This window comes from Seriola lalandi, unplaced genomic scaffold (genome assembly GCF_002814215.2).
Source record: "Seriola lalandi dorsalis isolate HSWRI2012SDOR001 ecotype SW California unplaced genomic scaffold, Sedor1 jcf7180002054912, whole genome shotgun sequence".
Taxonomy (NCBI): domain Eukaryota; kingdom Metazoa; phylum Chordata; class Actinopteri; order Carangiformes; family Carangidae; genus Seriola; species Seriola lalandi.
The window spans coordinates 656392-669956 of record NW_019525464.1 but is presented as its reverse complement, the minus strand read 5'-3'; the positions used below and the strand labels follow the sequence as shown (position 1 = coordinate 669956).

General features: G+C 40.2%; 1 protein-coding gene across 1 annotated transcript in view; it reads right to left on the bottom strand.

Annotated features, from left to right (window-relative positions):
• Positions 1–13565, bottom strand: part of LOC111673172 (contactin associated protein family member 5) — an 86800-nt gene that overhangs the window by 44760 nt on the left and 28475 nt on the right. The window contains exons 4-8 of the mRNA XM_023430849.2: positions 12652–12799; positions 7712–7915; positions 6129–6313; positions 4296–4439; positions 682–952 (exon numbers count right to left, since the gene is read on the bottom strand). Of these exons, the coding sequence (XP_023286617.1) occupies positions 682–952; positions 4296–4439; positions 6129–6313; positions 7712–7915; positions 12652–12799 (952 nt within the window). The remainder of the gene's footprint in view (positions 1–681; positions 953–4295; positions 4440–6128; positions 6314–7711; positions 7916–12651; positions 12800–13565) is intronic.

The following is a 13565-nucleotide window of genomic DNA, read 5'->3' as shown; positions in this document are numbered from 1 at the left end:
GGTGGGGGGGGGGGTGATACTGTCTTGTCTTTGTCTGCCTCAGTTGAGTGAAGCACAAAAAAACAAGCAAGACTTTGTGCGCTCCATTGTGCAAATAGGGCGCTTTGGGGTCAGCAAGCTCATGTGGATGTGTGTGTCTCAACTTCCCCACAAGTAAGAAGGAAAACTTTCTTCCTCTCAAGGTTTTTTAATTAATGTAGAAAATGTTCACAGTCAGTGTCAGTCCCCAAAACGCATTGAGTGCATCCTTGAGCTTTATACAACGTGTTGAATGTATTTCTTTTCCAGAAAAAAAAACATTTGCAGAAGAATTTCAAATCCAGCATTGTTTGAATGTTTTCATCTGCTTCTTCCTCTCGTCTTTGCAGGTGCATTGCAGCAGATACTGTCATGTTCCCGCCATGTGCATGAGACAAAGAAAGGTGCACTAATAGTGATCAAAAACTCCTTCAAGCTCAATTTCATTTTACTCAATAACAACATGTGACTTTTTCAAAATAAAGCTTCTTTTTTTAACCAAAAACTGAAGGAAAAAAAATCTAATATTCAAATAATTAAAATAAATAATTTAGGTAAAAAGAAGACAAGGGCCAGTCCTCACAAACACAAATGTGCGTGTTTTCTACGTGTGTGTGTGTGTGTGTGTGTGCGTGTGTGTGTGTGTGTGTGCTGTGGACGCACCAGTGGAGACCTCTGACTTCTGTTGTCCTGAGCTGTGAAGGGTCAGATGCAGTCTGGTGTTGCTGATCTGCAGCTCCAGTCTCTGGGGCTCCGGGTTCAGCTGCACGGAAAGCAGCAGCCCATCTGGATTCCACGTCCTGAACTGGAAGCGAACGGAGAAGCCCCCCGTGGCAGACGCCGCCGCTGATGGAAGCGACAGGAAGCTGCTGCTGGAGCTCAGGAAGGTGCAAGCCACCAGCTGGGGCTGCGAGCACGAGAAGGTCACGTTGCCCTGGAGGACGACAAAAGCCAAGGACGCAGATTTGCATGTATGTTAGGAGAGGCTGGTCTCATGTGAAATTCATTGTGATACGTCTGGAAATAAATGTCATGTTGGAACCAGATGGTTAAAGAAACATGAGCAAAACATCTGCCTCACCCCAACCAGAATCATTAAATAAGACCTTTAACCACTTAAACTGAATTATTTGTCATTAATTGTGAATTAATGATCAGCAGTAATTACTGCACTACTTAGATGAAAATATAAATATATAATAATGATACAGCTGCCACATTTTATAGTGTATGATATGAAAAAAAATTGAACCAATATAAATAAAAAAACAAACAAAAATGGCAAATAAAGGAATAATTTGACGTTTAGGGAATTATGCTCATCTGTGTCTTACTGAGTTATTGGAGAAGATTGACACCCCCCTCTCAGTCCCATGGTAACACAATCAGCACATAATCAACCACTTTGTTTAATCTTTTCATTTTATAATTTTCAGTATTTTGTGCAGATAAAAAGTATAATAATCACTTCACGGTTGTCTGCCTCCGCCACTCAGACGAGTTTCAGATTACATCCCTGTTTATCCAGAGTCATAGAAAATATTAACCATTTGTGTGAAATGTTGTCTTAATTGCTGTGTGAAGTTTTGAGTTATGGCTAAAAAACAGACTTTGACCTTTGACCGTCAAAATCTAATCAGTTCATCTTTGAGTCCAAGTGAATGTTTGTGCCAAATTTGAAGAAATTCCCTCAAGCCATTCCTGAGATATCGCATTCATGAGAATGGGACGGACAGACAACACAAAAACAGAACTTTGGTAAAAAGCACTTTTTGAATTGAATAAGAATATTTCGCAAAATGTTGAACTATTCCTTTAAGAATGGCACGTGAATCCAACTGAAACTGACAAATGAAAGCTCTTTTCTTCTTCTTGTAGTTTTCCCTGTAAAATTAAGACAGATTTTCTTTCCATAGTGAAGAAATCCATTCGGCTGGAGACGCTGTGTAAACGCCAACATCAGCAGAACGTCAGAAACATCTACCTCAAATGAATCCACCGATTTATTTTGAAATTTGTTTGCCCCAAACCAATATCGTAGAGCTGGCTAAAGATAAAAAACCATTTCCGTTTAATTCTGTGCAATGCGGAGGCTGTGTTAGGTACATTCAAACTCAAGACCGGTCATGTCTGTTGAGGTCAGAGTCCTATCAGTCCCGGAGCCTGCAGGGCAGCGCAGAGCAATCACAGCTCTTTGACTCTCAATGTGATTTCTCCATCAACCTCAGGGAGATTGTCCCATTGAAATTCCATTACAGCTTCCATCATGACGTTCCCTCTCTCTCTCCACCTCTCTGCTTCTGTTGTCAGTAAAGGCCTTTTAACGCAGCAATCAGACATTAAATGGAGGGGTGGGGGGGGTGGGGGTGTCTCAGATGAGATGTGGCTTGTGGCTCTCTGGCCGACCGGTCTGATTTGTGTAGGAGGTTGACTCTGTAAATGAATCCGCTCGAACACTTAGGCTTAATGATGTAGTAGTTAGGATTGCAGTTTGATGTGGCGATTGTTTTCAAGTTCTCCTCTCCTTCCAGTTTCTCACCAGAATACTGCAAATCAGACCGATCAAATATCATCAAATCACAAATCAGCTGAGAGAAAAACAACAAGGAGAAATAAAACTAAAATTCCTCCGGTTGGTCTTTTGTACAGACATTCATGGTTCCCTGATGATGCGTCCTAATAAATCTGGTGACCTCCTGACTTTCCCTCCACCGTGATTTGTGGTTTTAAGTGAATTATCACCACAAATAATCAATTAGATTGCCATGAAATTTGCTACAGACACCCATGTTTCCCTGGAATGAATAACAATGACTTTGATCCTGACCTTTCATCCAGCGCCATCATCACGTTGAAATTAAAAGTTACCCAGTACTTTGGTTTATGACAAAACACACGTTAAAGAAATGGCGTTCCCATCAGCTATTTAGCAAATGTTAGCATGCTAATGCTCTAACCTAACATGTAAACATTATACCTAAACTTCAGCATGTTAGCGTTATCACTGTGAGCATGTAAGCATGCTGATGTTAGCATTTAGTTCACAGCTCCGCTCTGTGCCCGCTGCAGCCTCACAGAGCAGCTAGCATGCTGAACTTGTTAGCATTAATATTTTTGTGTTGAATGGTGAAGGAAAGTGGCTGCTTTGAGTGACAGGTGGGTTTTTTCTGCATTTATATTTTCCTGCATGCATATATATATATATATATATATATATATATATATATATATATATATACACATTTTTTCATTATAAAATCACCTTATTTATACATCATTGCCTGATGGGAATCTGTCTCTGAGTTTCTGGAGCAACAGCTCTTATTGAAGCCGTTCAGGAGACATTTATATGAGCCCACATATACAGTATATACATCAGACAGCTGTCATTACTTAATCTGTGGTTGTCATTATTACCACAGACTCTAGTCCACACTTACGCTCTACACATCACACTTTACAGCTAAACTATAGAATTACAATGAAATGCAATATATGATGACCAAATTAAGCCATATTACACTGTGACTTTTCTCTTCTAAATGTGCTCGCCGCCCACTTTCACTTACTCACCCACATGGGCGCCCTTTCTGTTCCTCTCTCTTTTCTCTTTAACTCTTATTATATCAATTTTCCTTCATAAAAGAGCCTTTCTCCAAAGTAACATGGCTTGTAAAATGCACAGTGCTTTTTCCATAGTTCTGAGCTTTTAAGACACTTAATCTGTTCTTGTAAGAGAAACACATGAACCAGACTGTGCTCCAGGAAATCATTTGGAGAGACTCAACCTGGATCTACAGGCGGAGCTGAGGATTTTTCATGACCTGGTACAAGTCACCAACAGAGCCACAGAAGTACCTGTGCAGCTTTATGTCACTGTGAAGTCAAAGATAGGTGAATATATGTACATGCATGTTTGAAGAAATTTAGAAAGAGTGTCATAGTTTATTTTTTCAGCTGTTAAATGTCTAACTTGTGCATTTCTGTATTGAAGGTATCTTTTAATTGTGTTTAAAAAAAAAAACGAAATGTTTGATATATCAGATTTTTAAAAACCCAAACATGAATTTCTGTATCAGCATGAAAAATCCCGTAACCGTCTGGCTCTGTTCATTAAACTCAAGCTTTTGCATCTTCAAAAGAAAGATCTGATGCATTTCACACTCTGTGTGCGCTGAATACAGGCGGACAAGCAGCTGACTCACTAAAAGCGCATGCAGCGTGGTGGTGTTCAACACCGCCTAAAAATCTGAACTCTGAAAATCTATCAAACTTACCACACTGTGTATCTGTGGCTTGCGTCTCTTTGCCAGGTCTATGATATTGATTCCGTTGTAGTAGAGGTTTTCCATGCAGCCGTGGAAGTTCTTCCTCAGAAAGGTGCCGGGTTTACCGGGTAGCGGGATGCCTCCGAAACTCAGCTTCCATGAAAAGAAAACAGAAGATGTAGAACATTTATTGCTGGATACAGACGCTGTTCCAATACAAACAAGTATCGAGTTGCATATTCATGAGTGCTATTTTCACAAAAACGACAGAAAAATGAAATTTACATTCTGCTCTGTATTTTTACTGCATGTGAAACCGGCACCAGAGTAAACACAGCCTCAAAATACATGAGGCCCACACATTTATTCTGACCAGTTACTGCATAAGCAGCTGAGCCAATGATTCAGCAAGTGAGAAAACAAAACCCACTCGCTTGATCCAAACACACACTCTACGGCGACTATATGAATACAATATGCGTACAATGGTTTGGCCCGCGCAGGACCCCGACCTCAGCGCCATCTAATGTCCCTTGGATGGACTGGAACACCAGCTGCGAGCCAGGCCTTATCACCCAACATCAGTGCCCAACCTCACTAATGCTCCTGTGGCTGAATGGGACCAAATCCCTGCAGCCAGTTTCCAAAATATTTTTGAAAGGCTTCCCAGAAGAATTTCCTGCCAGCAATTGTGGATTTTGCTGGCTGAAATGACAACTTTCACCAGGACATTTTTATCACCTATCAGCTAATTATGCCTAGCTAATTAACCTCGTTCAAAAAAAAAAAGAAGCTGATTCATTTTACAATGAAATCTACTTTATGACATATTTGTGCCAATATTAAGAGATAGGTAAGATACTGTATGTCACCTATAAGGGGATATATCATCATCACATATATACATCCTCTGGATATATGATGATATACGTTTATAACATATATGAAATACCCTTAGTAAAATTTGTATATATACAGTATATAAAAAATATCTATATGATGAATTTTTATTTGGTATAACATGTTGTTAACAATATACAGTATATTTAATTTAAATATGCAAATTTATTAAAAATCATGCATATAAAAATGCTTATATATGTTATTCTTAGTCGTTTTAAACATGTCTATCTTCCCATTCTGGGAAAGTGATCTCAGACTTTTGAACGCTACTGTATATAATATCAATATATATTATATAACATATGTCTAAAAAGTCAGCTCACATACATAAACATACATATTTGTATGGGCTAAGACATATATAGGTTTCATTGTGAATTTTCTACATGTGTTTTTTAATTTTATACTGTATGTACATATATTTCATACGTAGAAATTCAATAAATGCACATATATTACATTTGCATATGGGTTATACGATGCTAAAGCTAACACTTGTACACCAGTAACCTCAATATCACTTTTTGTTGGACAATGGTTTAAATATGTTAAAAAATAGTGAAACTGGAATAAAATAATAATGCAAATTGCAAATTTCCACAGCACTCGGTGTAGAGTCACACAATGTTAAAATGCTGTGCACAAGTTATCAGAGGTTGACAGTCCACTTGGCAGTCTGTTATTCCTTTCAGATTATTATGCATTATGGACACGCCATTTCAAAGCATGTCCGTTCTCTGGGGCTTACATAGACTAGACTCTGTTTACCATAGTGCTCCAAGGCTAATTACTAGCTGGCTCATTACTAACTCCACTGCTCATCATTGTGTTATCAATGATGATGTTGTTTGGCCCCTCACTGGATAAATTCATTAAGAGGTGCGATCGCATTTACATCTCACCTCCAATTTATGTAATTTAATCAACCCGTGGACTCACCTCATAATCCACCTCCAGCGAGTGTCCTTCTCCTTTGGTTTGGAAGTGCTGTGTGTGGGAGTCCACTGTGAGGTTAACCTGCTTGTTGAAGCGCTCTATGTGAACGGAGTGCCAGTGCTGGTCGTCCAGCAGACTGCCCACAGTGACAGCAACACGGCCGCTGCTGAACCTCAGCCTGCTGTCGTCTGGCGGAGCACAAAGGAAACAGCAGGAACAAAGTGAGCGGAGAGAAGCTGTGAATGCGTGAGGGCGGGCGGGCAGACCTCAGCAGTACAACGAGGCCAGAAAGAAACCCACATACACACACAATTACGCTCTATCCATTCATTCAGGTGATGTATATTGGAATAGAAACAGATAGATTGGTTTGAAGGTGGGTACAAGGGGCTGTCGTTTGATGGTGGTAGATTGTTCTGTCTTTGGAAGGAAAATTTGCACCTCATAGACGCTCATATACCAAAACAGTCGCTTCTGCGTAGCTGCCAGTAAGACACTGACTGGTCCGAACCACCGCAACCCAGCACATAGCAAGCACGTTGCACCACGCTCCGAGCAAATAGCTAGGACTTTGTTGAATCACTGCCAAAATGAACAGACCAGGACTCCTAAATGGACAATGTTGTGTTTAGATGGAGCCAAAACTGTGGGAAGAGGAGTTTGGGAAACAGGAAGTGGTAGAATAACAAGTATGTTCGCATGAAAGATAGTAATAACATTGTTGTGGCACGCGGCAGGAAACACTAGAAATGTTGTTTTTTCATTTAAATGATGAATTAGCAGCAGAAAAACAATAAATATATGATAAAATACGTAACTGTTTATGTCATTTATCAACTAAAAAATATCAAACACCAACAGTAATCTAAGGTCTTTGGGGTTATGTTTACTCTTGACCCTGAAAAAATCCCACAATGCAGAGAGACTGAGGTATGAACTGTCTGGCAGACCGCAGCACGAGCACATCAGGGACCAATAGATCTACCTCCTCCGGTGTCGCGTAACCATGTACCCGTCCGGTGAAGATGTTTAGATATTACTGAGAAGAGCAGCCCTTTCTTTATTTATTTGATTTTATATCTTTATGTTTTTTAAGGGGAGTGGGGCAGGAGGGGATTTTGTTATTATCATATCTGAGATTTATTCATTTACTTGCTTATTGTTCTTTCTGTAAGTCCTGAATCTGTTTATTTTATATGAGTATGCTTTGTAAGTCTGTTTTAACTATGTAAAACCACCATAAATAAAATGTTCCAAAAAATTAAATAAAAAAAATAAGTCAAATATTTGCTGGTTTAAAGTTTTCAACGTGACCAATGTTTCATCTGACAAATTTAACAATATGGGGACAGAACTTTGGTCTTCCGTATGTCATGAAAACTCTTGTCACTCGGTGGAAATGAGCTAAGATGGACACATGAGATCCAAGACATTGCTTCGATAATGCTCAATCATGAAAACGAAAATCATCTACATATATTTTTAAAGGCTTCATAGCTTCACAATCTAGCAACGATTCGCATTTCAGACAGAATTCTTCTGGAAAATAAAACATTAAAGAGAAAAGTCTGTGAAGCACAGTTCACCTAAGTTGAGGTAGAGGTCCAGTCTTCCCCGGTGAAGCTCCAAGGTGATGTAATCTCCCCTCTGCCCCTCTCCGTGCAGCAAAACACCCTCGGCCTGATGGCTCTTGAACCGCAGAGAGATCACGTCCTTCACCGTCGACATGGACTTCTGGTTGAACCGATACAGCAGCGAGCTTCTGCCGTCGAAGTCTGCCACGTACGACTCTAAAAAGGGAAATCAGAGAAAGTCTTGGGTTACTATGACACCCTGTAAAAACCTTCAGTGTGTAATAAGACAGAATTGCTACATGCTTGTGGAGAATGCACTAAAATGTAGTTAGTATAGTGTCACTGCTTGGAAAATGTCCCCTACAATTTGATCTGCTTCATTTTCAAGGAGACAGTTCTTTGGACATTTTTAAATATCCTCATTGCTTTCCTTGCTTTGAGTTGGTTTGCTCCGTTTGAAGAAAGTCAGATTTCTCATTCATTCTTATTTTTTTTTTTTTGTGGGTATTTAATAATTTATTTTTTGAATGTTACAGGCTCAGAAACTTCAATTCAAACACAATAATCACCAGCTTAGATGTAAAGCTGGTGTACTACTACTACTCTTGTCACTACTGCTATTAATACTGTTGCTTCTACTACTACAACTACTTTTTTCCCCCCTCAGTAAATACTCTGTCTCTAACCTGAGGCACCAGATGGTTTGATACACAGAACCATCTGGAAACTCTTCATTGGAAAATGTTTGAAAAAGGGCAGGCCCTTTCAAAAAAAAAAAAAAAAAAATTTGGCAGGTGATTGGATGAACCATCTGTCTATCACACGATGTAGTATATATATATTTTTTGAGGTCATGTCATGTTTACATCACTGCTGATCGGAGCAAGAGACAATAAATACACGCAACTGCAGCAGAGTACTTTCCGCCGGGAGTGAATTTCAATTGCGGCCTTTGTCACTGACGACAAAAGCCAGATGTTAGTGGGTGTTAGCGGGTTTTAGTTCTGTGTAAAATGGGCTCGAGTTATCATGTTGGTGGACGTCTTGGTATGGAATATTTGCACCTGACAGACACTCTTGCATATACAAAAACAGCTGCTTCTCCACAGCTGCCAGTAAGACACTACTCGGTCCAAACCACTGTGGCTTGGCCACGAGCGATTAGCTTGGAGCCTGGCAAGATGGATCGTCGCCAATGAGAAATCATGCTGCCTTGCAAGGTTACTCTTTTTCTTGAAATTTTGTAAAAACTTCGTCAAATCACTGCCAAAGTGCGATGAAGAGAGTAGCAACTGTATGGAGACAGTAAGCTTCAGCAGCTAGGAGAGTGGCAGAGCCTGTGGTGGTAAAACCTAGGAAGAGTGCAAGAAAAGTTTCTGATGCTCCAGATAAAGAAGAAACTCAGCGATCACAAGAAGGAATACAGTCTAAATAAGAAAGTGATCTGTGGCGAGCACAAATATGGATTACCATCGGTTACACTTTTCCTCGTAGGACAAAGCTTTTGTCGCCTTACCGCTCGTGGAAAGGTTGGTATTTGTAAAATATTCGGAGTAGGCTTCGTAGCCGTTACATTTACTCTTCCCTAAGTAGTAGATTATCGTCTTGGACCGAAGCAAGCGCTGTCAGTAATTACTCTCTCTGCCAGAAGGGGGAGACAAAAGTTTTGCATTGCAGGTTTAATTTCTGCCACTGGCTTTCTGTTCAGTAATGCATCTATCCCACTGCAGCAGTATAATCCAGTCAGTGGTAATACTGGTTTCCTGTAGATGCATTTAAGTAACATCAAAGTCTGCACATTCTTACCACAGTGGCGTCGATAGACCTGTTTCACTTACATTAACGTTGGCTCCATTCAATTTAGGAGAACCAGTTCCAGGGCACGGAGGGATTGTGCTCCCTCACTGACATGGCTCACCCTCACACTTAATGAAACGGAGCCACCTGTGCTTTGCCTGCCGTTGTGACACGTCAAAAACGTCTGCAATACAAAGTTTCTTCACACTAAACTGCTCAGACTTCACAGGTTTATCGGTTCTCCTGTAGTCTGTCAGGAGACGTGCAGCCCTGTTAATCACTGCTTTAATGTGCAGCAGTGCTGACAGCCAGGCTGTTACAGCAATCTACATGAATAAGGCAGAGTACAAATATTAATGCAATAATGCATTTCACTATGTTTGGTGGTTGGTCATCATAAAACTGCTCACTGTGGGCTGCTCTGAGGGTGTTTCACACTGCAGTAATTCACCGGCTCATCTAGTTAGTGCTGCCTCACAACGCGTGGGAGAGGTGTCTAAGTGAATCCCCATTACGTGTATTTTTATTGAGGGCTGCTCAGGTTATTAATTTCACTGTGTGTGTGAAAAAGCTTTTCCTTTTATCACGTGGTGTACACTCACTGAGGTCCGAGTTCTGTTTTCGCTTCTCATTGAAATCACAAGTATGGAATTATTTTAATGTGGTCTTTTACTATTCAACCTTTTAGGACAGTTATTCCAAAATAACAATTTAATAATGTTATTTTGAATCAAAACAGCTTTCTTTACTGTTAGTCAGCTGAGCATTAACGGCAACACACACTTGCAGTGCAGATGGATTGAAATTGAAGGAACAGGGTTATAAAAGTGTTTCTCTGTTTCCACGTGTCCAAGTACTATTAATATTTATACTGAAATCAATACGGCACTTTAATCTACAATTAAATACATTTAAGTATTAATGCAAAGGCTGCTTAATCACAAAATCACATAAAACTCACTGCAGTCAAAAAATTAGATGGCAGCTACTGAGAGCAGCTTAGCTAGCTGCCTTTAGCAGCAGTTTAGCTGTTTGTTTTTTTCCTCTTGTCCATCATGAACTGATTTAGCTGCTGCCTTATGTGATTATGTGGAATCACAAACTGCCTCACGACAATCTCAGTTCATCTAAAAAAAATCAATAACAGAAAATCAATAACTTAATCCCTAACTAAACGTAGGTAGCTAAGGCTAGCTATAGCTATCCAGCATGCTAGCTCTTACTTGATATAGCCTCATTAGCTTAGCTGTGTAGTTAGCTTCTTTCCATGGCAGTAGGTCTCTGTGACGTCACTTATTATTTTATTATTATTTTCCTTTTCCCTGAGGGTCTCCTCCTATAGCAGCCAGATTACCAAGCCAGAGCGCACTAACTGCAGCCTGTGCAGCAACACAAAGACAAACAAAAACAAACTTTACATGGCATAATGTTTTCTTTCACAGATCCCGTTTTGACTGAACATGTAGTTGCTGTGTTTTGCCTCTGTAGAGCAGCATTGTTTTCTGTGGAAAACCACACACCGGTGATGTCTTCGCAGTCGTCATCACGCGCTGATGCTCCAGAAAAGCAGCAATTTTCACATTTCCTCCCAGCGTTGGCACATCCTGTCTACTGTACTTTGACTACTTTGTCTGTCTGTGAGGCACATCTGCTGCATGTCACACATTTCAAATGACACGATGCGTCATTTGACACAACGCTAGTTGAAGGTAGCCAGTGTGCGCTGCACTTTGTGAGTATGCCCACCTAGTTGGTGGGCATACTCTCCTTTGTCACTTTTTCTTTGTGCCCATTATGTGGGACACCTTTTTCTGTCACGGCAGAGCAATGACTCAGTGATGAAACCCACATGAATAGATTCAAGTAGAAAAGCATGTTATTCTGATATAATAAGGTATTTGAGCTGTGACAACCGGAAAAAATGTTTAATATCTAACATATTTTAAAAATAATATTGGTGTCTTGTGTGTAGGTGTTAAGACAAGATAATAAAGTAAAGATGGGAAAGATGATCAAGCAAACAAAATTATGATTTTAGTATTTACCAACCCACTTATGTTAGTATGAGTGTAAACATTAAGACTGGCATCAGTATTAGTACCTGAACAGAAATGATCTAAACTGCACTGGGCATGTTTTTATATTATCTGTCTCAACCTTTTTGTATGTCATCGTACTTCTTCCAAATCCCACTGCACTTTGCAGTAATATTTATGAATGTCTACCACACACTATAAGACTCTGACAGCCTCTCTCATCTAAAGACAATGGGTGTCACACACTATAAGATTTTGTAAAGACTGGGGATCTTGCAGGGTTACTATTTGCAAAACTAGATTCCTTTGAGATTATTTTTCCCATCATGTTCCTGCAGGAAATTTACAGGAAGAAAAAAAGTTTCTTCTCTTCTCTATCATTATCATGATTATATGAAGTTAGGAATTCACCTCTATAATGAGCTGACCCGAAAATGACTGTTTGGCATTTATTATTTCCTGTTTTAGTTTGAAATTATTTTCAAAATAAAACAGGAAATTATTTTCCTTGTGTCCAATTTACCTGTGTATCTGTTATGTATTTAATACCGGTTTTACACCAAATGACTCACATTCGTGCAACGTTGACAGTGTTCATGTCATTGAACGTCACTATTTTCACTAAAAACTTACATTTATATTAAATTTCTTTCATTTTTTCATGGCACATTTTGTCTACAAGGCTACATACAAAGTTTTTACATGCATGTTGAAAATAATATTCCACTGTGAAAAGGTGATGCTCATATGAATTGTTTTAGCATTTTGCTAGCAGCTGACACCTAGAGTAAAAGTATCACCAGATGGTCCAACATTTGTCTTAAGCTGCTGGCACATTTAATTTAAAGTTGTGAGTGTTGAATGTGAGCAGAGATCACTGTGCGTATGCGTTTCCCACCCTGTCTGTCTTTGTATCAGTCATTTCACTGCTGGTCTGGAAGTATTAAACAGCGTGTTGAAAGCAGGTGGAGAGAAAATAGTCCTCATTACTCTCCATCAAGAGTGTGGCTGCAAGCGGGGCGTGTAAATCAACAGATCCTTTAAGGTGGTGTAACTACAGATGTGTGGCCTGAGAGCTTTCTTAGTGCGGTATTAAACCGCAGGATGCGCGTTACTCACTGTAGGAGCAGCCGTACACCTCCACTCGGAGGCCCATCCAGCCGCTGGGGTTCCAGTCGAGAGGGACGAAACGCAGGAAGCGTGTTCTCACTGGGTGGGACAGTTTGTTCTGGACAACGGCCTCTGAATTAACGTTCCCGACAAACCTCTGTAGGGAGAGGGGAGAGGGGAGAGAGAGAGAGAGAGAGAGAGAGAGAGAGGGAGGGAGAGACAATGTGGCTGTGACGGCGGCAGAGGACTCATATACAAGAAGTGACCAACGCTCCACTGAGAAGCAGCAAATAACCTCAGATCTGAAGTGAATACTAATGTTTTCACAGGGGAGTAGAAAAGTCTGCTTTTAGCTGAATACTTGAAATATAAGCAGAATAAAAATCTCAATCCTTGAACAGCACAGACAACAACAAAGTGCTGACACGGCTAACCCAAGGGCAATGTCTTCTTCCTATCCTTGGCCATACTATTTAATGTAAAGTGATAAGAATCGTTGTGCGGTGTAGAAATATGAGAATATCTGTTCAAGCAGGTCCATGTGAGACAGAGGAAAAATGACCACTGAGGCAGCCCGGGGCGAAATAAGGGCTCTCGTATTGTGTTTTCCCCCTGCAGAACTAAAAACAAAAACCTGAGCACTATTGTGAGATGTCATTCTTCTTTTTCTTTCCCACCCTTCCTCCCTCCACCTTTCAGCCTGCACCGAACAACACCAGGGGACATGAATGGAGAAACAGACAGAGAATGAGAGATGGAGACAGAAACGGAGACAAACAACCTCTCCTCTCAAATGACTGATTACCAGCTCCTTCATAACCGATTCTAGGCAGGTGACACGTCAGATCAATACATACTCGTACTATGAAGAACGAAAAAAGATAGATCATTGACAGCAGGGCTCCGGGCTTTTCTGAATGGTT